Source organism: Hypanus sabinus, chromosome 1, assembly GCF_030144855.1.
Source record: "Hypanus sabinus isolate sHypSab1 chromosome 1, sHypSab1.hap1, whole genome shotgun sequence".
NCBI classification, from domain to species: Eukaryota; Metazoa; Chordata; class Chondrichthyes; order Myliobatiformes; family Dasyatidae; genus Hypanus; species Hypanus sabinus.
In genome coordinates, this window is record NC_082706.1 from 156,051,509 (window position 1) to 156,079,479 (window position 27,971).

At 40.7% G+C, this 27,971-nt stretch overlaps 1 protein-coding gene across 1 annotated transcript in view; it reads left to right on the top strand.

Annotated features, from left to right (window-relative positions):
• The window catches only part of dlgap1a (discs, large (Drosophila) homolog-associated protein 1a), a 219,402-nt gene that overhangs the window by 143,630 nt on the left and 47,801 nt on the right, over nt 1–27,971 (top strand). Inside the window, exons 5-6 of the mRNA XM_059979492.1 lie at nt 19,668–20,032; nt 23,543–23,628. Of these exons, the coding sequence (XP_059835475.1) occupies nt 19,668–20,032; nt 23,543–23,628 (451 nt within the window). The remainder of the gene's footprint in view (nt 1–19,667; nt 20,033–23,542; nt 23,629–27,971) is intronic.

Consider the following 27,971-nt stretch of genomic DNA (forward strand, 5'->3'; position numbering starts at 1 on the left):
AGGTTTGCAGTAGACGTCGGTGGATAGGCTGTCTCTAGAGATAGAAGCAGAAAGATCTAGAAAGGGGAGGGAGGTGCCAGAAATAGACCAGGTGAATTTGAGGGCGGGGTGAAAGTTGGAGGCGAAGTTAATGAAGTTGACGAGCTCAGCATGTGTGCAGGAAGCAGCACCGATGCAGTCATCGATATAACGCAAGAAAAGAGGAGGACAGATACTGGTGTAGGCTTGGAACATAGATTGCTCCACATGGCCGACAAAAAGACAGGCATAGCTAGGACCCATGCGGGTGCCCATGGCTACACCTTTAGTTTGGCTCCTCCCACTTCCTCCAAAGGACAAATTGTTAAGGGTGAGGACTAATTCTGCCAGGCGGAGAAGAGTGGTGGTAGAAGGTGACTGGCTGGGTCTGGAATCCAGGGAGAAACGGAGAGCTTGGAGACCTTCCTGGTGGGGGATAGAGGTATATAGGGACTGGGCATCCATGGTGAAAATGAGGCGGTGCATCGGTGCTGCTTCCTGCACACATGCTGAGCTCGTCGACTTCATTAACATCGCTTCCAACTTTCACCCCGCCCTCAAATTCACCTGGTCTATTTCTGACACCTCCCTCCCCTTTCTAGATCTTTCTGTTTCTATCTATGGAGACAGCCTATCCACTGATGTCTACTACAAACCTACAGACTCCCACAGCTACCTAGACTATTCCTCCTCCCACCCTGTCTCCTGCAAAAATGCTATCCCTTTCTCTCAATTCCTCCGCCTCCACCGTATCTGCTCTCAGGATGAGGCCTTTCGTTCTAGGGCAAAGGAGATGTCTTCCTTTTTTAAAGAAGGGGGCTTCCCTTCATCCACTATCAACTCTGCCCTCCATCGCATCTCCCATATTTCATGCACCTCTGCCCTCACCCCATCCCCCCCACCAGCCCACCAGGGATAGAGTCCCCCTGGTCCTCACCTATCACCCTACCAGCCTACAGATCCAACGTATAATCCTCCGTAACTTCCGCCACCTCCTACGGAATCCCACCACCAGCAACATCTTCCCCTCCCCCCACTTTCGGCTTTCAGCAGGGATCGTTCCCTACGCGACTCCCTTGTCCATTCATCCCCCCCCATCCCTCCCCACTGACCTCCCTCCAGGCACTATCCCTGCAAACGGAAGAAGTGCTACACCTGCCCCCACACTTCTTCCCTCACCACCATCCCAGGCCCCCTACAGTCCTTTCAGGTGAGGCACCACTTCACCTGCGAGTCAGCTGGGGTGATATACGGTATCCGGTGCTCCCGATGTGGCCATTTATACATTGGGGAGACCCACCGCAGACTGGGAGACTGTTTCGCCAAACACTGGCGCTCGGTCCTCCAGCAGTGGCGGGATCTCCCTGTGGCTACGCACTTCAATTCAACAGACCACTCCCACTCCAATATGTCTGTCCATGGCCTCCTCTACCGTCAAGATGAGGCCACATGCAGGTCGATGGAGCAATACCTTATCTCCCACCTAGGTAGCCTCCTTCCTGCCGGCATGAACATCCAACTCACAGACCTCTGTTGATACCCCTGCCCCCCCCCCTTACCCCCACACCTATCTATTATTTTAGTCTGGTTCTCTTTCTCTTTCTTTTTCCCCCCTCTCCCCCCAGCCCTACCTTTCTTTCTCTTTTATTTCTCATAATTCTCCACCTTCCCCCTAGCCCATTTCCCTCCAGCCTATCACTTCCCAGCTCTGTACTTTATCCCCCCCCCTTTTTACCTCCCCCTCGACCATCCCATGTTACTTCACTCCTGACGAAGGGTTTCGGCCTGAAACGTTCTCACTACCTCCTCCCATAGATGCTGTCTGGCCTGCTGAGTTCTGACAGCATTTTGTGTTTTTATTTATTTCCAGCATCTACAGATTCACTCGTGTTGCCTATGAATTACTGCTGACCATTTACAAATGTGAGTCTATCAGCTAAGATTCATTGTTCTTGTTGATCACTAAAATCTTAAAAGTGAGCAGCCAGCGCAAATTTGATGCTCATCTCCACTGGGTCCAGTGGGCGTTGGGAGCACATGGGTTAACCTTGCATTTCAGATTCAATTTTCTAATATTAATCCATGTAGTTTGTTTAGATTTTGAAGTTACCAGCAGGAGCAATAGGTGTGGCATTTCTCCACAACTAGTGACTATATACTCTTTCTGTGGAGGATACGTGAAAAATTCAACTAAAGTCTTCCTTCCTTAAATTGAAAATTTTTATTAAAAATGTAGGCAAAGAAAGAACCAGTATGTGTTCCATTTTCTGACTCTGTTATACTGTAGGACTTCAGTCTGATCAGAATTTCAATGTCCAGGTGTGTGGAGTGAATGCTACTTAAATGTATTTTTTCTTCTCATTATGAAACCAATACTTAGAGTTGAATTTACCTTTGATCTTTTATTGTTGAGTACCTATACTAAGGTAACTTTTTATAAGTTACTTTGCTCGATAAGCTGTAATGATCTTTTGCAGATGCACAAGTGTCATTTCCTTTATAAATCTGTTTGTATTTTGTATTTCATTGTCAACAATGTTTTGTTGGTCTTTTGCCATAGATGTAACTACCGTCTTGCAGACATGGTTAATGGTTATGTGATTGTAACTGATGAGTCATTCAGTTTCAAGCAATTCATCTTAGTTCAAAATGTTATGTCCTATCATCTCCAGAGTAACGTAATGTCCATTTCTTATCAGGTTTACACCACACTTCTTGAGCCAGTAGGGATAACATCATTCATCACTGAACTGTTTCCACAACCTGTGGACTCATTTCCAAGGGCTCTCCATCTCATGTTCTCAGTAGTTATTGCTTATTTTCCTTTTATTTTGTGTCTGCAGTTTGTTGTCCTTTGCACATTGGTTGTTTGTCCACCCAGTTAGGAGTGGTCTTTCCTTGGTTTCGGATCAGTTCTTGGATTTACTGAGTATGCCAGCAAGAAAATGAATCTCAGGGTTGTACATGGTGACGTATATGTACTTTGATAATAAATTTACTTTGAACTTTGCATCTCCTAACTACTGGGAGCATTTAATAAGGTTTCAAACTTCTTATCTCACTTCAAAGCGACATATTGAGTGGTACTTAATTATCACTCATTTCCTTGGGATGCTTGAGTGCTGTTGGGATAGTTGTCAGTTTTCACTTCTTCCTTACTGCTTACTAATATGTGATCATCAAATTTTGGGGAGTGTCTAGGATACCGGAAAATACCTGCAATCCTGTGTGTAATGGAGTAAGATTTTTGCAGAGTAAAGGATAAGTCCTAACAGTGTATTAAAATGCCACCAAACCATCACTATTATCATTTTCACTCACTTACCCAGCATATTTCTTGCAGATCCACAACTTACTGCAACTTCTTTTGACCAGCACCAGGCAGGTCAAAATAGATCTGGTTTGTTGGTTGTAGTTATACAAAACTCCGGAAATGAGGGCCGAGTTTGGTTCATGTGCGTAAGTCTGCATACATTTTGTTTTCTGTGACAGTATTTCCAGTTGAGGATTTGTTGATTTTCTCTTTAACTGACCAGCCATCTCTTCTTTAGCTATGGAACACTTGGACATTTTGAGTTATGAAAAGAGTTATATAATGAAATCTTAACTTCATCTTTTCTGACAGTGCATTACTGACCATCCTGCAGACTAGGATCAAAGGCAGGTGAATGGCACATTGAGAGTGGTACTTTTGAGACTTCTATTAAATTTGAAAAGTTATGGAGACCATTTATTCAACATTTTCATATGATGTAATATGACCCTGTGCCAAGTTCATTTGATTTCCCAGCTTTTAGCTTATGTATTTTGAGAGGACCGGAGGTGACGGCATTGATGAATACTTATTTTTGTGAGATATTATAAACAGCCCCCTTTTTTTTCTCTCTCTTTTTTTTTGCTTCTTTTTTCTTCTATATTAGTTATTAGATTAGATTAGCTAGTTTGGCATTATTTTTTTTGTTTTTTTTTCTTTCTTTTTTCTGTTTTCTTTATATCATATATTATGAAATATTTAGACTTATTATGTTCATACATATATTTTATGGCTTATGTTTTGGTAAACACATTTATATTGTAACTATTATGTATGTTTTTTTCATATGTAATGGAATTTATATGTTGGTAATTTCTTTATCAATATATCATTTGTATTCTGTCCATATTACTAATATTAATAAAAAGATTTAGAAAGCAAGAGAGTGGTTATGCAGTATCCGCAAGCAGGAAAAGGGACTGGGATGTCAGGTTTGAAAGGGAAGGAACCAGCACTGTTCTTGGATATTGTGTTTGGGATTGGAGGAGTGGGTAGGATGGAAAGATTGTTTGAAAATGAAGATGAGAAATTGGTGGGGATTACTTGAGGTAAGGGTTGGATGTAGGTAAGAACAGCAGGCTTCAGAGATCAATCTTGGAGTAACACCACGTCATTCCAGGGAGGTGATGATCAAACACTTCAGCGTAATGTTTTTTCCAGTTGTGAAATTTGTGTTTATACACAAACTTCCTGATTGAGCCAGATTTCTCTTCTATTCTCTTATTTCTCAAATGAGAAATTCTTTAGTTCATGTTTCAGAACATTCTTTTCCCACAGAAATGCAAAACCCAGATAAGTACAGAATTTCAGCAACTGAGCCAGCAGCATATTTAGCAGTCACTGACAGAGAAATACAGCCAGGAATGTGAACAGGTACAATTTCTGCATGAATATTTGTCAAAGATATTTGGCCTACATCTCACAACCATTACCACATCAACTTTAAGAGGAATATCATGCACTAATAACTTGTCTTGTTTAAAAAGGGGAGGCCAAAAGAAAGAATGTGAAGGAGGAGGCAGATATATATGACACATGAAAGTGACACATCAAGGAACATAAATCTATACTACTTTAAGATGTCCTGCTCATTGAACTGTGTCTGCCCTCTGTTGAATCTGTTCTGATGACAACACATTCTATGCCAGATGAAAATAAATAAATCTGCTGGTGCTGGAAAACTGAAATAAGAACAGAAATGATTGAAAATTATTAGCAAATTATGCATCATGCGGAAGAAGGTTCTCCTGTCATGCCCAAGACTCTTTATTTGCACTCCCACTCAGCCCCCAAACCTCCATTCCCACTTAATCCCACTCTTCTTGATACCAAGGACTGATGAAGGGGTCTCCAACATGATGTTGTTAGACCTACTCAGTATTTCTAGCATTTTCTGTTTTTATTTTAGATATTAATCATCTGTATTTTTTTTTTTACGTTCCATACGCCGCTGCCTATAAGGCGTTTGTATGTTCTCCCTGTGACAAAATGGATTAATCCAAAGACATATCGGTTGGTAGATTATTATAAATTGGTCATTGTAAATTGCCCTAGGGTTAGGCTAGGGTTAAATTGGGAGATTGTTGGGTGCGCGGCTTAAAGGGACGGAAGGGCCAATTCTTGGCTGTATCTCAATAAGTAAATAAATTTCTGACTTAAGTAAAATCTGACTCTCAAATCCCCTGACTTGACTACATTTACTCAAGTACCCTTTTTGAATCTACAAGAAGATGATAATTTAGAAGCCTTCTCGTATCTACACTCCTCAAAGGTTTAATTCTACTTCATTTCCGTCAGTGTTATCGCCCCCTCCTCCCTCACTATTCCACTGATCCTCTGACTATGTGTGACCTTGTGTGCAGCCCCACAGCTTCTTTCAATGATTGCTGGAATAAAGACAGAAACAGGGAAGCTTTATACCTCTGCAGCATATGTCAGTGTAAACAAAGGCGGAACCCTCCATAAATTACAACAAAGTTAAAACGGAGTTAACATTTTAGAATTCAGTTTCACTCTCCACAGACACTTTCTGACTTGCCTAATATTCCCAGCATTTTCTGCCTTTATTTCATATTGTCATTATCTATATTTGCCGCTTTGGCTTGAATACCCATTCATTCATTTGACTTCACTGATTGTTCTCCAAAATTAATCTAGTAAGATGTGATTTTGGGAGTTACGAAGAATTTCACATGAAGTCATAGACTGGGTTGGGGCTGTTGGTGGATGTTGATGCAGTTGTTGAAAGATTGTGGCAATGCAAGTTGAATACCCCGAACCGAAATCCTTGGTGCCGGAAGAGTTTTGGATTTTAGAAAATATAATGAAGTAGCTTGGGATCACCATCATTTCCAACTCTGAATTAAATCTTTGTCTTACACTTGTTCATTGCACATATGCACTTAACAGTAAAAGTTATGACATACCAGTAATGAAAATTTAATGTGCGCAGGGTAATAGAAACAGCACAGTAGCATCAGGAGAGAATACATTAATCAGCTGTTGAACAAAAAACAATAGCAGGCTTTCACTGCTGTTTTGCCTGTTTTGATTAAAAGGTTATTGTACACTATATTTGTAATTTACTTTGTTTTGATATCTTACATAAATTTAAAAGAATTCAGCATTTTAAACTTGTTCTGTTGCTAGATTTTCATTAGAAACAACCTTCACAAACCCATCAGTGAACTTCTTTGCTGCTTCATGATCAGCAGACACTTCATCTTTAAAATTTTTAAGCCTTTAAAATGTAATGCCTTACCCTTTCTTAAGTTTCTGCAATCAGCCTGCTGAATATTCACAATTCCCTTCAAATTCTAGTTTGTCATTATGGATCTTGGCTGATTTTCTGATCAGCATAATGTTATAGAATAGTACAGCACATTACAGGTCCTTCGGCCCACAATGTTGTGCCGACCCTCAAACCCTGCCTTCTATATAACCCCCCACCTTAAATTCCTCCATATACCTGTCTAGTAGTCTCTTAAACTTCACTAGTGTATCTGCCTCCACCACTGACTCAGGCAGTGCATTCCATGCACCAACCACTCTCTGAGTGAAAAACCTTCCTCAAATATCCCCCTTGAACTTCCCTCCCCTTACCTTAAAGCCATGTCCTCTTGTACTGAGCAGTGGTGCCCTGAGGAAGAGGTGCTGGCTGTCCGCTCTGTCTATTCCTCTTAATATCTTGTACACCTCTATCATGTCTCCTCTCATCCTCCTTCTCTCCAAAGAGTAAAGCCCTATCTCCCTTAATCTCTGATCATAATCCATACTCTCTAAACCAGGCAGCATCCTGGTAAATCTCCTCTGTACCCTTTCCAATGCTTCCACCTCCTTACTATACTGAGCTGAACTGGACACAGTACTCCAAGTGGGACCTAACTAGAGTTTTATAGAGCTGCATCATTACATCGCGTCTCTTAAACATTATGCACTATATGTTCACTCCGATGCTGGAGAATCCATTCTTTCAATGTGCATTCGAGATCTTCATTTTTCATTTCATGCATTTTTATTATTTCACTTTAACATTTGTTCATTTCCTATATGATATTACTTTTCAGAACTGTCTGTAATGCGCAGAGACCTGTGGGAAATTTCCCAGCACCTTGTGGGATTTTCCATTTATGACATCATGTCAGCGTTCTAAAGAATTTAAGGTATCAGTGGTTTTCAGATTATGGAATTTCCGAGAAGGGGTACTCAACCTGTATTTAAGTAGCCAAGTCTTTAGTTCACCAAGAACAAAATAACAGGGCAGGAAGCTCTCTTATAGTAATTGTCATTTATAACTGAGGGAGCTGCAGAATTTCATAGAATAGATACTGTAGAAGAGATGCTTTTTCAGATCTGAGGGAACAAGTTTGCATCTTCAGAATTAGTCTTTCCTTATGAAAAGTATAAAACTAAGGAGGAAGTAGCTTACGTATAAACCATTCTAAGAACAGGGCAGCAATAGAGGAACATGTTTAACATTTTTATCAAAATTGAACTACCTAATTTTTTTTAATATTGTGGTTTAGAAAAGTATGCATTCTACCAGTTTTTAGCATGCTAGTGATAAGAAAATGTAATGAGCTGTTAGATATCCTTTGCAATGTTACTGGTACCTGGTGTGGCTGGTGTGCGTTCTGATCCTCAATGGATGTTAAAGTACACTATATTTGTATTCTACTTTGTTTTTTATATCTTACATAAAAGAGCTCAGCTGTTTGTGCTGGGCTGGCTTCTGAGATGTACCCTTCACTAGAAAAAAAACAAGGCGCAGAGGCAGGCAATCATGATTTTGGAGAAAATAGCATGTGCATTGTCAGACAAGCATTCTCAATTGATATATTTTTACAACTTTCGAACTATTCTCTATCCGGAAAGTAACCTGCAACATAGTCTGCGTACACAACAATTGAACTTCTAGCTTCGCTCAGTCTCTATCCCTTTACTCTTTCGGCATTTCATCTCTATTTGCTTCCCTAAAAAATGAATTAGATCAGATAGAAGCAAAAATGAATCAAAGCTCTTGTAATTTTATAGCATTAGGTTCTTCTAACGGATCTTTTTTTTTTACATCTTATTTATAAGAGACTTAAATAAATATAAACTCTGGAAGGCACCCTGAAGCTGAAAGCTGCTATTGTCTTTGAATAGAAACGGATGTCCTTCCTCAAATATGTGCAACAATTTCACTGCAAGCTATCGTAAAGTACTGGACCCAACATTTCCACAAGACTGAAGATCAAAATCTACAAATGCTAGAAATCTGAAATATAAACAGGAAATCCTGGAAATATTCAGCTGGTTGGGCAGCATCTTTGAAGAAAGGAACAGAGTTAATGTGTTATCCAAAGATCTTTTGTCAGGGTATTTCATCTGTAATAATAACAGTTTCTCTTTTCATAAATGCTGCCCATCTGCTGACTGTTTCCCTTGTTTGCTGTTTTCACAGATCCCTCTTGTTATCATGCCGAATGCTGATTTCCCAAAAACAAGAGAGTAAGCTAACAAAATGCTGGAGGAACTCAGCAGGTCAGGCAACATCTATGGAAAGGAATAAACAGTCAACGATTTAGGCCAAGATCCTTCCTCAGGACTGGAAAGAAAGGGGCAAGAAGCAAGAATGGAAGGTGGGGAGAGGAGGAAGGAGTATAAACTCGAAGGTGATAAGTGAAGCCAAGTGAGTGGGAAGGTGGATGGGTGGGGGAGGGGGAAATGAAGTGAGAAACTAGGAGGTAATAAGTGGAGAAGGTCAAAAGGGCTGAAGAAGAAAGGATCGTGTAGGACTGGACAGTAGACCATGAGAGAAAAGGAGACAAGGGAGGAGCCAAAATAGGAAATGGTGGAAGTAGAGGGAAGGGGGAGGGTTAAGAAATTACTGGAAGTTAGAGAAATCGATGTTCATGCCATCAGGTTGCAGGGTACCCAAAATGCATGGAATATGAGATGTGGCTCCTCCAACGTCACATCCCAGCTTCTCATTTCATCTCTCCCTCCTCCACCCACCAACCTTCACAGCACCTGGCTTCAGCTATCACCATCTAGCTAGTGCTCCTTCCCCTTCCACCAGCCTTCTTATCCTGGCTTCTTCCGCCTTCCTTTCCAGTGCTGATGATGGATTTCAGCCAGAAATATCTACTGTTTATTCCTTTCCATGGATGCTGCCGGACCTGCTGAGTTCCTCCAGAATTTTCTGTGTTTTGCTCAAAATTTCCATTGTCTGTGGAGTCTCTTGTGTTTAAGCTTTAGGAAAACTCCCAAGGCTACAACATTCACCACGAATGTTAGAATTCTTGGGAGTGTTGCAGAACACAGGAACCTTGAAGTGGCAGTGCAGGAAGCCAATGTGGTTCAGAAGGCAGATGAAATACTGGCCTTCATTGCTCAGGGTGGCATAATGAGTGGCATGGTAGTGTACGAGTGGCACAGTAGTGCAATGCTATCACAGCATCAGTGACGCAGGTTCAATTCCCACCACTGCCTGTAAGGAGATTGTCTGTTCTCCTGTGACCACGTGGGCTTCCTCCATCTTCTTCCCACATTCCAACCTACAGGTTAGTAAGTTTTGGTTACATGGGTGTAATTGGGCAGTGTGAGCTCCCTTTATTCCAAGGTCCACTGTCCTATCTGATTCTATCTTTTTCAGCCTTTCACCTGTTACCTCCCAGATTCTTGTATCAGGGCATTCCTCCCCTCTCACTTGCCTCTCAACCCTCCACTCCACCCCACAGCCAGCATCCACATATCACCTGCCAGCTCTAGCTCCCCCTTCCCCCCACCTTTTTAAACTGGCAATCTCCCCTCTTTCTTTCTAGTCCTGACAAATGTCACGCCAAAGTATCAACTGTCCATTTCCTTCCATGAGTGCTTCCTAACAAGCTGAGTTCCTCCAAAATTTGGTGTGTTGCTCCACATTCCACCACCTGCAGACTTTTACGTCCCCTCTGCAACTCTACAATTTTTGGAATGGTGGGTGACTACAGAGCCTTGGTGTACGTACACGCTGTTCTTCTGCAGGCAACACCTTGGTCCTTGGGTGCAGCAGAAAATCAGAGTCAGAAAACAGCACAAGAAATAGATATGATTCCCCTCACCAATCCCCAACCCCAGGCAGCCCTCCAAAAATCCTGTTGTAACACGTGATTTGAAGCACAGAAGAATTTCCCGACCTTAATCTGCAAGCATGCTGCCCACTACATCAGCCATGGTTTCATGTGTTAAAAAGAAAACTGTTAAAAACTTATAGTGTTATTCGGTATCACATAAAGATAACAGATAAATGAGGAGTTATACATTGAAAAAATGAATGAGGGACACAGTGATGTTGATATCTTTCTGTCGCCATCAACAACATTGACTTGTTGCATAATTACGGAAGTTTATTTAGCTTGATGCCAGAAAGTTTCTTTGTCCTACACGTATCTCCATTTAAGATTAAAATAGGTCAATGTGCTCCACAGTAATGATTTGTAGAGATTTTTGTTGCTGCTTTCTTCAACCAGTGGAGACCAAAGGCAGTCGGGCGTTTTGTTAAATTGCCTTTAGTCTGGCCATTTTTAATTGCAGCACAGCTGATTCTTCTTGCCTAGCGACTGAGTAATTGATGTTTCAAAAGCAGCTGTATAACTTGTCCTCCAGTAGTAGCGGCTGCCTTGATGTTTGTTCTACAAACAACCCTTTGCAGATTAGCAAAGTGAGCTGATAAAATGGCAGGAACAAAATTCTAGGACAGACTTGCTAAACAATACCATTATGGCTAACGTGTTTAGTATCTGTTATAAACTACCGTACACAGCAGGGATAGGATATTTTTTCACCACCTGCATTTCTGAAAGCATGTGGGTAGCAGATCCATTGAAGATTTTGAAAACAAATCCTAATTTTCTGCCTGTAAGTTATTTCCTGCTCTGTGACTCATGATGGGAGTGGTAGTTCTAATGCGCTCTTGTGTAATTTGTCAGTTTTGGTGTTTGCTATCAATGCTGTCTGGAAGTTTGGGGTCATCGGTGTTTCAAAATTATGCATCTGGCAGAAATCAAACTGAAACTGATGAAAAGCATTTACTGCTTTGTCATCTAACTGCTGAAGCGTATCATTGAAACAGATTCTGTACTTTCTGTCATCTGAGAAGCCACTTGGGTCAAATTATTAGAACATTTGTCCCATGGCTGCACCCTGTTCCATCGCTGGCATTGTTTAATAGGAATGATTCTGAAAAATGTTTTATTAAGATACAGACAATATGGGGATAAGAAGCATATGCCTGCGAGTGCATCAGACTACGTCAGAAATAAGAGCAATTTTTGCTTGCTGATTTCCTTCTTAAGTGATTGGTATTTTCCTCTAATTAAATCATAGGGTATGGATACTTCCCACATCACTTTAGAGCATTTGTTCCAAAACCTAGACTTGCATTTTGATTTCACCTAGTATTCTTGTTGTCAGATCTATCTGCCTATATTCCAGGTTTTTTCTGAGAAAAAAACTTTTTTGCAAAGTCCAGGTAAATGAAACATGATTGCTAGTTTCAGGTTATCATTAGGATGATTCTTTGATAGTTGATAAAATAGTTATTATTATCAGGAGATTCCCACAAGCTGCTTGAAGAAAAACAAATCATGGGGGATATAAGCTGGTGTTTGTTACTTCTGCCATCTCTCCAGCTAGATACTGATCTCTGAAATGCTTGTTTTACAGTCCCTCAGTGTCCAGAGTGGCTGCCAGTTCTAAATTGGCTGATGGGTGGGATCTGGAGACTGAGCTACGGGTGGGACCAACAATACTTGCTGGGTAGAGCTTTCACTGAGCTTTTATGTGGTTCCCTGATGCCCCTTTCCATTCTGTGCATTCATGGACCAGTGATTTCTGCACGGCAGCAAGTTAGATACATGTTTTCAGGGAGGATTTGAAAGTGTATCTGAATTATTAGCACCACTCCACTGCCCACACCAACCCCACATCCTTCTGTAATGTTTTGCCATACAAAGATCTCATCTGTGCTGGATGGCATTATTCACTTACAGGCATACATGAAGATTATTTACTTAAGCCTTTAAGTTCTTTCTTTATTTAAAAAAAACTCTATTAGCTGAACACTAAAGCAATTCTGCAGTGTCGGTCATACTATATGATGCAATGCTTCAGTTTAACAGCATGATACTGCAACAGGACAAGCAGATGAAGAAGCCTGTCTTTCTGAGGAGTTTGGGGTCAGCGATATGAACAATGTGGCTAACCCAACAAAGGTGACTAAATGTAATTAACACCTCAGTATTGAAAATATTGTCCTGGGAAAGGAAACTTACATCAACACATTTGGAGGATAGGACAGCTTTGCCGGTATCTCCACAGTGCTTAGAGATCTAAGCTTGTGAAGTATACAGGAGAGGGGCGATTACTGCTGCCTGGTAGAACATGTTATTTCTGCCAAATGTGAGGTCTTGATCTTCATACACATTCTTACTTGGCCAAAGGCTCCATTGGAGGCAGTGTTGAATTCCATCCCTTACTTGAGTTGTGGCTTCCAAGATATGGGAAGGAGTCCATGTTTTCCAGGCTCTCATTATGATCCTTTATTGTCAGTGGGTGGTTTTGTAGGGCAGGGGAAAATTGGCAGAAATCTGCTTAACAGATGTTTAGCATTATGTCCATTCTCTCACACAATTCAGTAAATCAGTTAACAATGATTTGGAATTCTGACTTTGGGCAGCTGCTGGCAACCAACAAGCATCGTTGGCATATTGTCGCTCAATACCGAGGGTAGTGTGACTTTGATTCTGATGGGAAGGGATGTGGTCTGAAGCTTTGCCTCTTTGTCTGGCAAACTAAATCCTCTCCATCAGGAAGCTTATTGAAGTTGAGATACAATATTGTAAAAGAATGATTGAAAACAAACTACAGTAGTAACGCAGCTGTGCTTGGACCTGTTTTGCACTTGGATTAGGTTTGTAGTGGACCCTTTAATTAGCATCAAGTAACTGACATTCTAACTACAGACAGATCTGAAATGGGTTTTCCACAGCCTCACTTCAGATGTTGATAAAATTGAAGGTTTTTTTGTAAAATCCAAAAAAGAGTGTAGTTGATGCCGCTCTCTGACTTCTTCCTGAAGTTGATGCATAGCAGCGAAGATGATCTTCAATAGGTTTCTGGATGGAATCCACAAATTTGAGGAAGCATTTCTTTGGCCACAACATGCACATATTAAGGAATGCTTTCTTTATGTGTCAAATAGCAAAATTAATTGATAAGTAGTTAATTATTGTCACATATACCACGACACAGTGAAAAGCATTCAGACGGATCATTCAATGCATAATATATTGAAAAAGTACAAAAGAGAACAAAGCAGAATACAGAACATAGTGTTAAAGTTACAGAAAATGTGTAGTACAGGAAGACGAAGTGCAAGAGCCATGCCGGGGTAGATGAGAGATCAATGTATCATCTTAATCATATGAGAGATCTGTTCAAGTGTGATACACGCTTCCTTGAGCATAGTAGTACATATCACATTCTCAACCTTTTGTATGTTCTGCGCAATGAGAGGTGAGAAGAGATAGTGAGCAGTTTGGGAGGGGTCCTTGATCATGTTGGTTGTTCTCTGAAGGCAGCAGGAAGTGTAGACACAATGGCAGGGGGGGCTGGCTTTCGTGATGTACCAGGCTCTGTTTATAGATCTGTAGTTACTTCTATAACGCTGTAATTACTTGTGGTCTTGTGTGGAGCTGCTGCCATACCAATCTGTGATGCATTTGGATAGGATGCTTTCCATGGTGGGTCTGTAAAAATTGGTGATGGTCATCAGAAGAATGCCAAATTTCCTTTGCTTTCTGAGGAAGTAGGGGTGCAGGCGTGCTTCCTTGGCCATGGCATTTTTTAGCTGGACCATGACAAGTAGTTGTAGATATTTGCACCTAGGAAATTGAAGCTCTCAACCATCGATACAGACAGTGACATACCCTCAGCCCAGCTTCCTGAAGGCAATGATCAACTCTTTTGTTTTGCTGACATTGAGGAAGTGGTTACTGTCTTCACACAGTGCCCAAGGCTTTCCATCTCCTGGCTGTAATCTGGTTTGTACTTGTTTAAACCAGGCCCACTACAGCGGTGTCATCTACAAAATTTGTAAGTGGAGTTAGAGCAAAATCTGGTCACACAGTCATCAGTGTGTAGGGAGTAAAATAAGGGGCTTCAGCACAACAGATCATCAGAAACTACTCTGTTGGAGGGTCATTAACCTGAAATTGCCACTCTTTTTCTCTGACCTGATGAATCTAGACATGCTGAATATCTCCATCAATTCCAGTTGTTTCCCTCTGTTTCAGCATCTGCAGTCTCTTTTTTGGTTTATGTAGTATCTTGTTCCAATTGATGTGGATAAGGATTTTAAACCTACCATTATAAATTCATTTGCATTGCTGGGGGCAGAAAAAGCTGTGTGTACATGAGGCACACTGAATTTAGCTGTCAGTGGAATTTGGAGGAATTTGACAAGTCTGGATGCCTGCAGCTGTGTTTTGAGCAAGGTGAGGCAGTCGTCATGCTCTCTGGTTATAAACGCCCGGGGTGGTGCACATATCGGAGCTCATCAGAAAGGAGAAGCAGCTCACACCCGGCAAAGACTTGTAATAACTTGCTTCAGACTGCAGCTGTTCATCCTAGCTCTGGGGCCAAGAGACGAACTGAGACTTTGTGTGATTACTGAATAACACATAACCATATCTGTGTGTGGCCAGCGTGATCAGGTATACTTATAACTTTCAGCATCTTAGAGACCCTTAAAAATCAGTTCCAACAGACTCATTTTTAATCCTACCAGCACGTACAATGAGTTTGTTTGCAGGAATGATGAGGGTTGGATGGTAAGGTAACACTACATTAGCCCCTCCTGTTCTCTTAGCTGACCTTAGATGAATTATAGGGTTATGGAGCAAGTTGTGATTGGATACATGGGGGCTGCCTTACATACATATCATTCAGCACATTGATGCTGCAGTCCATTGGACTAAATATGTAGAAGTTCCTGGCATGTTCTTGCTTCTCACCCAATATCCATTTGATCTCATTTGGCTGGGATGTGTGTACAAGGTGAGAGTGTGGTAACTTCTACTTTACAAAAAGACCACTCGACAGTTTGACAGCCAACAGAACATCTTTATCTGGGACGGGAAATGATATTTACAATACAGAGGCTTCCAGGTACCTCGTGCGGCCTGGGTGGGGGAACTATATACAATGCATATTGGGAGTAAAAAGAGCGGAAGTGAAAACCCCGCCAACCCTGGATCCCACCTCTCATTACCAACAGCTTCCCGATTAATATTAACTTACTTTTAATAATACTCACGTTACAACAGCGAGGATCACAGACCTGGATTACTAGGCTAGGACTGAGAGGAAGAGAAATTCTTTCTCTTAGAGGTGGCAAATCTGAAATCTTATAAAACAGAGTGCTGAAGAGGCAAGTCACTGAATATTTTAAGAAGGGAATAATTTTCTCAGCACGAAAGACATTAGTAGGTATTGGAAATATAGTAGGGAGATAGATGATCAGCCATGATTGTAATGAGAAGCTCAGAAAGTCAAATGGTCTGTTTCCGTTCCCACATGCCGGGCCTAACACAGCTGTTGCCCCTTTTCACCCCTTTCTATAGTACTACAGAATAAAAATGAGACTGGGGTATAAAATGATTCAGGCCTCGCACTGACCTAGCCAATTCCAGCCTCATTCTTATTCCCTGCCATTACGTGCGTGACCTTGTCGTAAAATATTCTGTCTTTCTATGTCCTTTACAAAAGTTTCTCAAACAGCTGCTGCTAGCTTCAAAAATTTTCTCCATTTTCTCTGTGATCGAAATAGATCTGCACATGTGAGATCTAACATTAATATAATTAAATATTTCATGTTCCATTAACTGAAAATTACAATTTCTTTGCCCTGAAATGTTTAATTTGCAGCTGACAACAAATGTGCAGTTCCCTCTAGCCTCCTGCTCTAGGACAAGTACTGGATAATGAGTCTCTCGCAGTGGAAAAACAAACAAGACACCCCACACCACTTCAGTAATAATAGCCATCTACAGACCTACCAAGAAGCAGTTCATGTGACTACTGGCAGTCTCAGGATTGCCTGGCTTTTTTTTAATTCCTTGTATGATCAAATGCAAATTTTAAATGTTATACTTGGCGAAATTAAATCGTACAGTGCAAGTTAATAAACTGATCCTATAAGGGGAATTTTAACTCCCTCCACCTTGATGGCACTCCATGAATACATATACATCAAGGTTCAACAATGTATATAGAAGCTAATGGACATTTAAATCCCATACCTGGAAAAATGCCCCTCAGCCATAATCTTTTCAGTAAAACCTGTCACACAAGAAGTGGAGGCATTGACAGACAAAAAGGAGATTAGTTTTTGTGGGACCAGAAGCTGTTCACTCAGTCCCTCAATACTCAAGCAGTGGTTGGGCAGTTTCTAAACGGCCTATCTGTGCAAGAAGCTCACCATGCCTGAACTTAAAAATAACCTGGACTTCTTGCTTGTTCTATGGACCTCCTGTGTAGTTGTTATAATTCCCAACAATTTTTCTGCACGTCCTCACAATAATGATTTTGTTGGGGTAAGAAGGCTGAGTAATGTAAAAAAGTTATATTAAACAATTGATTATTTGTGAGATGTAACAACGTATTAACCCTTTTATTATTAAAATCATAAAAAGAAAGCTTTTTTAAAATACTCCATTTAATATTTTGGTTCAGTGGAAGAACGCTGAGACTGATCACAGAAACTAAGCTGACGTATTGGCACAGGACTCCGAGTGTGCTGCCTTTTTGATGAAACTGCTTCTTCATAGAGATATTAAACATGAGTCTGTTATCTATGTGACAGGTTAAATTTGAATGACGATGTTTGACCATCTGAAGAAAAGCAGGGAATACTCCCCATAACTTTGCTACATTCATCTCTCAACCAATACCACTGCAAAAAAGGAAATTGAATTCATTCATCTCATTTGCTATTTGTAGAACCCTAATATATGGGGTTTAGCTGTCAATGGCCTTAACAGTCCTTCCTCTACAATATAATTGATTGTTTGTAGTGAGGTTTGAAGTAACTGGAGCCCTGCATGTTCTTCTGCTGCTATAGTCCATCCACTTGAGGGTTCACTCTGAGATGCTCTTCTGCACACCACGATTTTAACACATGGTTATTTGAGTTGCTATCACCTTCCTGTCAACTTGAACCAGTCTGAACATTCTCCTCTGACCCCTCTCATTAACAAGGAATTTTCAGCCACAGAACTGATGTTCGCTAAATGTTTTTGTTTTTCGCACTGTTCTCTGTAAACTCCAGACTGTTGTGCATGAAATTCCCAGGAGATCAGTAGTTCTAAGATGCTCAAGGCACCTCATCTTATACCAATATTCATTCCATGGCCAAAATCACCGGGTCACATTTCTTCCTCATTCTAATGTTTGGTGTGAACAACAACGGAATCTCTTGAACACAACTGCATGATTTTGTGTTGAGTTGCTGCCACATGATTGACTGATTGGATATTTGCATTAACAAGTGGGTGTACCTAATAAAATGGCCATTGAGTGTGCAGTATGCATAAAGTATGGTAACAACAGTGAACAAAAATGAATTAGTTAATTTATGTGAAGCAAACTCCCATAAGAAATTAAATAAATTGGAAATTATTGATCTGCAGGCCAGAGAGCATCTGAGGAGAGAAACAGAGTTCATAATCCTTTCATTCAATTTGCTTGCTTCTGTTGTTTGCATGATTTGTGTTTTTTTCTCTTCTGCTGTGCAGTGGGTGTTGGTCTTTCTTTTTTATAATTGGGTTCTTTCAGGTTTCTTGCTTTTTGGCTGCCTGTAAACAGACAAATCTCAATGTTGCTTAATTTATATGTTCTTCGATAATAGAAGTACTTCTGAATCTCTGAATTACAGAGCCTCCGTCCATAACAGACATGGCAGTAATAAGCACCAGTTAATATATTGTTAGTTGTGTTGATTAAAGGGTAAAAACTAATCAAGTTGTCTAGGATAACACAGAGAGCTTTTAAAAATATACTTTGGATTGAAATGAAATGTGGTGACTGTTAATTCCAGGTTACTTTGCATTGCTTTGGAAATTTGACTAGATGCTTTTCAGCATAAGTATTTCATTGCTGACTTGAATCCAGAACCAAATGCACATCAAATGACATCATTTCTCATTGCAACATTTCCTTTTTAAATATTAACAGGAAAGTTACATGACTTGTTCAGAGAGTGACTGTTGGCCACTCCTGGGATAACTGCTTATCTCTGACTTTTAGCTGAAACTCCTGGCCTTGTTCCTTGATAGTTGAGGAAAGTACAAAGGGAAAAATACGGTACCAGTTTGGTGTTGGACACCTGAAGTTTACAGTTGGTCAGTCTTGAATGGGAATGATAATTAACATACTTATAACAACTATATCACATGTTGATAACTCACTTAACAGCTACACTGAGAAAATAGTTTGTTGCACCGAGAAACAAGTTGACATACAGCCTGACAAGTTAAACAGTTAGCACCAGCTGACCATATAATTTAAGTTTTAGATTTAATGCATCTTCACAAAGTAAATTTATTATCAAAGTTCATATATGTCACCAATTGCAACCCTGAGATTCATTTTCTTACAGGCATACTCAGTAATTCCAAGAATTGTAATAGAATCAATGTAAGACCACACCCAGCAAACTGACGGACAGACAGACGTACTTTATTGATCCTGAGGGAAATTGGGTTTTGTTACAGTTGCACCAACCAAGAATAGAGTAGAAATATAGCAAAATAAAACCAGAAATAATTAAATGATAATAAGTAAATTATGCCAAGTAGAAATAAGTCCAGGACCAGCCTATTGGCTCAGAGTGTCTGACACTCTGATGTGCAAGACAACAAGCTATGCAAACCTTTATCCAGAGCTTTCTCATTTTCACTGGATTATTTCCACAGACTAATAAAATGTTGCATATGGTGATATCTGGTGTAACTGTCAATATTTCTGCATTCTATGACCTTAACCCTAATGTATTTACTTTACATTTCTTAAAATGGCAGATCACATACCTAGAAGCTTTTTTGCATTGGGGTCAAAAAAAATGTATGAAAAAATTTTGATTTCCTTTAAAATGTTTCAAGGTTCTTTTCACCGAACAAGAAGGGAAGAGATATTTACCTTTGTCACAGTTAACTAATTTTCCATTGTTTGATGAAGACACTAAGTACTACTACATTTACTGTTGGGGCTTAGATGATATCTGACATTCTACTTTTGTCTGTTTAACCAGTGTCGTCGTGTATTACTACATATAAGAAAAATCCTCCACCGGTCCCACCACGGACCACAATTAAGCCATTCATCTCAATCACTGCGCAGAGCAGCACGGAATCTGCTCAGGATGCGTATTTGGATGGACATACCCTGCGGGGTGATCTGAACAGCCAGTCAGGATTAAGTAACTCCACAGAAAGTTTGGATAGTGTCAAAGCCTTAACTGCTGCTATCGAAGCTGCAAATGCACAGGTTCATGGACCATCTAACAGTCAACAGTACATGGACAACACACCAGCAAACGACAAGGGAATCCAGCCAGCTGAGGAACTGAAAGGGGATGTGTTGCGGAAAAGCAAATGTTCTTCTGTTGGAATACAGGTGAGTATCTTTTCGTTCTTGTATTAATGATGGTGTAGATGTTACTTTTAAATGGATTAGAGTTAAAACAATGGAGAGAAGAATTTAAATTTAAGTACCTTGAAGGATTCTTTATGATGCTAATCATGAGAATAACATCCAATTTAATTTGTGAGCTACAACTATATTTGAAGTGACTTCAGGTCAACTTGGGTTGTACCCCAGAGTTAGTCATTGGCTTCTATTGCAGAAGCCCCCAGGAAAGAAAAGCATGCTTGCATTATTACATCCCATTAATATCAGTTGTGACTCCAAGGCACATAAAATAAATAAATTGTAGTCATTTCTGAAAACTTCAGGGTTCTGTTGTGAGGTACTTTTTTCTTCAAAGTGGACTCTTGTTTATTAACACTCTTCTATTTTTCCTACTTTACTTATCAGAACACTGGAAGCCACAAACTATGATTGATTGACCCAAGGCCAAATGCATTTTACAATCTATATAACAGCTTCAAAGCAGCTTAATTTCTAGGGCTTTGATGCCCAGAAGACTATGAAGATCTCTTGCTTTACATTAGAGTGGAATGAGCTGTGTTGCACTTGGAAAATAACAGTAAAAAGCTTCACTATGAAAATGCCTTTGCTAGTTGTGACATTATGATTAGAAGGCTATAGCCCTAGTTTTAATCTAACCCACCAATTAGAAATGAAACGTGCTTAAAATGTACAAACATTTGTATGTCCAATTTAGAGTTAGACAGATTAGGAGAATGACCAAGAGCACGGCAAATAAAATGCAATGTTGGAAAATGCATGGTCTTGCACTTTGGTAGAAGAAATAAACGTGATGACTATTTTCTAACTGGGGAGAAAATCCAAAAATCTGAGATGCAAAGGGACTTAGGAATCCTTGTGCAGATCACCCTAAGGGTTAACTTGCAGGTAGAGTCAATAGTGAGGAAGGCAAATGCAATGTTAGCATTCATTTCAAGAGGTCTAGAATACAAGAGCAGGGATGTGATGCTGAAGCTTTATAAGGCACTGGTGAGTCCTCACCTTGAGTATTGTGAATAGTTCTGGGCTCCTCATCGAGGAAAAGATGTGCTGTTTTTGGAGAGGGTTCAGAGGAGGTTCACAAGGATGATTCCGGGAATGAAAGGATTATCATACGAGGAACATTTGATAGTTCTGGGTCTGTACTTGCTAGAATTTAGAAGGGAGAGGGGGAATCTCATTGAAACCTTTCAAATGTTGAAAGGTCTAGACAGAGTAGATGTGGAAAGGATGTTTCCCATGGTGGGGGAGTCTAAGACAAGAGGGCAAAGCCTCAGGATAGAGGGGCATCCATTTAAAATAGAGATGCAGAGAACTTCCTTCAGCCAGAGGGTGATGAATTTGTGGAATTTGTTTCCACAGGCAGCTGTGGTGGCCAGGTTGTTGGGTTTACTTAAGGCAGAGCTTGATAGTTTTTTGACTGGACACGGTATCAAAAGTTCCGAGGAGAAGGCCCCCAGAGAGTGGGGCTGAAGAGGGAACAAAAAAGGATCAGCCATGATTAAATGGCGGAGTAGACTGAATGGGACAAATGGCTGAATTCTATTCCTATGTCTTATGTCTAATTTATAACCTACCCAAATGTGATCACATTAGCTCAGTTAACCATATAATCAGATAGCAGAGATTCTGAACTCATCCTATTCCAAACTGAATGGGTTATATTAAAATTGGGGGTGATGCTTTGCCAATAGAATGGCATTGACCTACTATACAACGCTGATGTTGGTCGGCCTACCCTGTCAATTGTTTTATAGGATTTTAAAGAGCAATACAAAGTACTAAATCAATGCTTTGGGAGCCTGTTATAGGCCTGGATTAGGCTTGGATTAAATCCGGGGATTGCTGTGAGATGCAATTCGAAGGGCTTATTCCAAATTGTATCTTAATAAATAAATTCATAATTAAATCTCTGCCTGAGGCCTAGCATGGACTCGCCAGACCTTCTCCAGAAAACCTCAGTAAAGGTTTCAGTGACTCAAAGGAATGAGGAAATGCAGGTTAGATGACTCACCCATTCATAGCCAGTCATGCAGAATATCTAGGCTTCGCAGTTGGGATATTAAATCCATGTTTATATAAGATAATTTGTTTCCAGTACAGAAATATACTATATTGATGTAACACATACTGATAAAATTACTCCATGTTTAAATATAAATCATGGAAATTTTAGGAAAGAAGGGAACTATTTAGATAAACACAAGAGATTTTGCAGATGCTGAAAATCCAGAGCAACATGCACAAAATCAGGGTCCCAGCCTGAAACGTTGACTGTTTCTTCCTCTCCCTGTTACCTGATCTGCTGAGTTCCTCCAACTCTTTAGGTAATATAGCTTTTATGAAGTTTTAAAATATCTATTCTCACTTCGTAGACATCATTAATTTTCATTGAAAGCTTAGAGATAGAATTTCTAAAACTACACCAGATTATATATTAAAACTGTAAATTGGGATGTTTTAGAAGACATGTTTTCAAGATTTTGCTTTCATACCAACTATTCAACTAAGTCACTGAAGTCTAATCCATTTCCCTTGTTTGTTCTCCACAGTTCTAATATTTAAATTATATTCCTGAGTCAATAGCAGGGTGATTTCAGGCTTGCCATGATACGTCACTTATAAACTCTAGCATTTGAATCTCAGTACCTAGAAAACACATCAACTGAAAAGTCCTGCCACTTTTTTTGTATTAATTCAATCCTTTTGTCTGAGATGTGGATTTGCTTACGTAGATAATGTGAACGTAGCCATGACTTTGCATGATCAGTGACCAAGGAGATGTTTGGAAATGCTAAGTGAGGTCTATTCAGCACATTGTAAGTTCTGTCATGTGTTCACTTAAATAGGACTTGAACAATCTGAAATATTACATCACCACAGCAAGCTTTTGGCTGTCTGGATATTTTAGAATGACTTCAAATCTCCATGTACACAATCCTGGATTTGTTCCAAGGCAGTTGTATGTGAATAAACTCATAATTGTTCAGGATGTTTATTTGCAGTTGATTTCTAACAAGTTTATGTTTTCCTGACTTAGCAAATGTTAACCTAAAGCTAACCGCTGAATGTGTTCCTAATCAGATTTACACCTTACATATACGTAACATAATTGTTACATTGTCAGTCAAGGATCACAGTGATAAATTCAACCTAGTTTTCACTTACTACCTTGAATTTGTGAGAATCATTTTTACTATTATATTACAACTACAAAGATGAGCATGTACAGTTTTGAAACCCACGCTTTAAAGCACTATAATCCACATTAATTTCAACTGTATGTTAAGGTACGTAGTGCATTTGTTTGCTCGTACATTGGTATCATTGCAACACTTTCTGCCTTGTATCTAACCAATGCAAAGCACTTATTTTCTGAAATATGTTTTTTTTTGTGACTAAATTGCACTATTTTCTTAAATGCAGGCTTAACGGAATTGGAATAACAGACAGCATTCTCTTTTTATCTTCTTCTAGGTTGATGGTCCAGAACACATGGGTTTAGCAGATACACACACAAACAAATTTCAGTCAGTAGGAATTCAAGTGGAGACAGAGAAGTGGTAAGTCAGTTTCTGTGATGCTTCACGCAACTTAATTTACACATTACAAATCAAACGTCTCGTTCACATAATGAACCTTTGGATTTCAATGCTCCTTGATAGCTCTGGGTACTATTCAGTTATAGCTGTAGATGAGGAAAGTCATTTGCTGCATCACTTCCCATCCATCTGGGAAAATACAGTTCTGAGGTATATTTTGCTAGGATGCCTAAGACTTTTGTACTGTATTGGATTGTAATTTTATGTACTGCACTGTACTGCTACTACAAACAAAAAAAAACAAATTATCTATCAGCCACTTTGTGGAATTCGACACAAGAAAGTGAAGTTAAATGTGATTGAAAGTAAATTGGATGTATTGAAACCGGGGAAAAGTTTTCTAATAACGCCACTGTTTAATTACAAAAAAGTATTTTTACCAGATACCAGATGAACTATAATACATTGCAGCATATTTGGTGTATGTTTGCCCACTTAATAAAAAAAAGTGAACAAAAATATTAACTGCATAATTGCTCTTTTCCTCTTGATTATCTCCTCATCTTACTCAATATTCTAATATTAATACAGCAGTTTAATTATTCTATTTTCATACTATTTATTTGAAATAGACAATATAAAATCACATCTTCAACCTAAAAAAAAATCAGCTATGTGCTGGAAGAACTAATTCTGGCTATTTTTTCAAAAATAGACTTTATTCATGATCTTAGTAATATATAAACTGTGTTTGTGTGTGTGTGTATTATTATCCACTTTGTCCAGCACATTTGATACATCCACAAGAAGTAAGTGGCCGAACATGCCATTTTAATACCAATCCCCATTTCCAGTCGGACATGCTGGTACATGACCTCCACTACTGCAACGATGAGGCCACTCTCTGGTACGCACGTGTACACGTACGTGTACACACACACATACACACACACACACACACACACACACACACACACACACACACACACACTCTCTCTCTCCCCTCTCTCTCTCCTTTCTCTCTCCTTTCTCTCTCCTTTCTCTCTCCTTTCTCTCTCCTTTCTCTCTCCTTTCTCTCTCCTTTCTCTCTCCTTTCTCTCTCCTCTCTCTCTCTCCTCTCTCCCCCCACCCCCCATACATTTCTGCTTGGTGCATTCAGTAGTGTGAACTTTTAAACAAAGACCACAAATACTCATAGCACTATTGCCCCTCTCATGCCTCTTGAGGTGAGAACACTTTTATTGTTTGAGGGGCTTCCCCACGCATCTTCCCCTCCATATGTAGGACCAGAAGGAGCCTAGACAGTGGTCCTTCCCCACAAAGCCTTAGCATTGATTGCACCAAGCTTCAGTGCACATACTCGAGCAGCCTGGACTGAGCCACTCTGCACCATTGTCTTACTGCCTTTTTTATGCCATGGACCAATACCTTCCTGATGACGGGTCTTGGCCTGAAATGTTGACCGTTTACTTTTTTCCATAGATGCTGCCTGGCCTACTGAGTTCCTCCAGCATTTTGTGTGTGTTGCTTGGATTTCCGGCATCTGCAGATTTTCTCTTGTTTGTGATCAGGTTGGGGACCCCTGCTTTATAGATATCATGCTGTGCTGGGAGAACAAGTTTAGGACAGACCAAAGAGCATCCAACACTAGGTTGTGACCTTCCAGCAGCACTCGATATCTGTCTTTCTGTGAGACTCTGGGAACATCCCTGGATCAGAGAGTCTTCTGTCATGCAGCTGCTAGGGATAAACTGTGACATAGACACTTGCATCTGTCACCTCATTCTTGTCTGCAAAGAGGTGGGTTTCTGTCTCTTCCCCACCGCAGCCACTGTCCTCAGGACAGCACACATTGGGGGTGATATGTCATCTTCAGAGGAAGGCTCTGAATTGATGGGTACCTCTCACCACCAGGCAAGCCAGACCTTGGTGCCTTTTGGTCAGATCTAGTGATGAGGCATTCTGTCAGATGGTTTGGACCATTTGCTCAGGGAACAAACCCACAGTCTCTATCCCACGGTGTCTGCAGGACAATACACACTGACCAGGCCTGATGAAGTAGTGCACAAAGGTGTTCATTCGTAAGAATTATTCCACAAATGACAGGTAGTGGAGCAAATCCACAAAAAGCTGGAGGAACTTTGCATGTCAGGCAGCATCTATGGATGGAAATGAACAGTCGTCATTTCAGGCCAAGACCTTCATCAGAACTGGAACGGAAGAGGGCAGAAACCAAAATAAAAAGGGGGACAAATTGGCAGGTAATAGGTGATAATTCATATTCAGCAGTGAAATAGGTCTCCAATTTCAGCTGTCCTCGCAATCCCCTTCTGTTTGTTAATGAGTGACGATGCCCTTCCTCACGGAGACTGGCATGTTGCCATCCCATTCCATAGGGTGGCATAGAACTCTGCCAGTAGACCATCACGTCAGCGAGTGTTATTCATGTTGAGTGAGTGAATGAGCTCGTCAGCTTCTCCCGGTACAGTGGCTGATCTAGATTCTCCTGCTTACTATTATCCAGAATTTCTGTGATAGAGGAAATCAGGCTGTACAGACTGGCATAAAAGGATCTGGAGAACCTCAGTACATCTGTTTGTGAGGATGTTACTTTGCCGTCCTCTTCCTTAAGATGACAGAGGTCAACTTGTGATACTTTTGGAAGAACAAGCATCAGCACATCTCATCCTTTCCCACAAAATGGATCCTGAATCTGAAGAAGACCTTGGAAGATTCTGAAGCAGTGAGGACAGTTTGCTGGCTCTTCACCTCTCAGAGTTCCCCCTCTGACATTTACCCCCATACCCTCGCCTCTTGATGGCAGAACAAGTTAATGCAGGTCTGTCTGGAGCAGGTGCAATTCCCTCTGACTGTGACTTGCTTTCTACAACTTTTGAGAATGAGAAACCTCTTAATGTTCTCTTTGGTTGCTTCTCACCAGTGAGTAGTGAATTTTCCAGCCGACATAATCCCTTGTTTAGTTCCTCAAAATTCTCTAGTCAGCAGTTTGACAGCCCCCTGCATTCTGGTCCTCCAAACGATTACAGGAGGCTGAAAGGAGGGAATGATCAGTGAAGAACACCGGCGTGACACCAGTGGATCTGGCCTTGATGGTGCTTGATATGAAGAGGAAGTCTATCTGGAACTACAAGGAACTGACTGATCTAGTAGAAGTGCATTGCAGCCGGGTTCCACATTTCCATCAGGAGTCTCGAGCTGCTGCCCAGTCTCCTGTCAGCACTGCCAGGTTGTCCACTGCATTAAGGATGCGGTTGAAGGCTCCAGCCAGAACTATTGGGAGGGACATCGCAGCATGGGTGGGAGCTGCTGGAGGACAACTAGCGTTTCACTCAGAACATTTGAGGTGCACGTATCAATTAGCTGGAGCAAAGTGTTCCGGTATTTTACCTCAGCCTTTCGGAGCCGCTGCACTACTTTCACTTCATTGATTGAGAAGTTGCCGCTCCCCAGCAGAATCCCCAGGCTGCTTCCTCTACTATTGTTTCCACTCCCACCACATAGACAGAGTCCCTGCAACCACCATCTCCAATAAATGTGAAGGTGTGGCAGCCCACACACCTGTTTCAAAAAAAATACCAAAATGCCCAGTATTAATGCCTTTCAATACCTGACCAAGGGATAATCTGCCTTTCCCTAGGTCAGGTATTGCAAGACATCAATGCTAGACATTTTTAGAGATGCCAGTTTTATTTCCATAGTTACTGGAGTTCAGGATTTACATATACAGTTCTTTGACAATCAGCCCGAGCCCACATGCCCACAGCCTTAGTGAAATGGCTTACTGTTTAGGCTCAGGTCTCCCCTAGGATGTGGGCTCATTGAGCAATGTTGGAGAGAGATTACTCTCTGTTTCTGTTCTGACCTCTGACTGGTTGTTCTGTACCCTCCATGTCAGACCCTGGCTGCTCCCAGTCTTCTGGAGCTGAGGTATGTGGGATGCTCCCATCTCCCACGCTTCATCACTCTTCTTTGTTTGTAGGCTCCCTCATTGTTCCCTCTGTTTTTCAGTTTTGTTGTCTGTGTCACTAGTTTTCTATGTTTACTTCTTCCTCCGATGAGGAGAGGCTGCTGGCATCTGTATATTGTGTTGTCCTTTCTTCCCATAATGCAGATAACCACACTGTATTGGGCCACATGTCCAGGTTTGTTGCAATTAGGTCATAGTCTTGGCTGCAACCTCCGATAGCCAACGCTGAGGGAGGGTGGATGACATTCCATTTGCATCCACCTTTAGTTTTTGCTGATCCAGTTCCCAAACAGGTCGATATCCCTCCACACAGCTTCCTGCTCCCTCAACGTAACGAGTCAGGCAGGTCAGGATCTTCACACAGATGCAAGTGGGT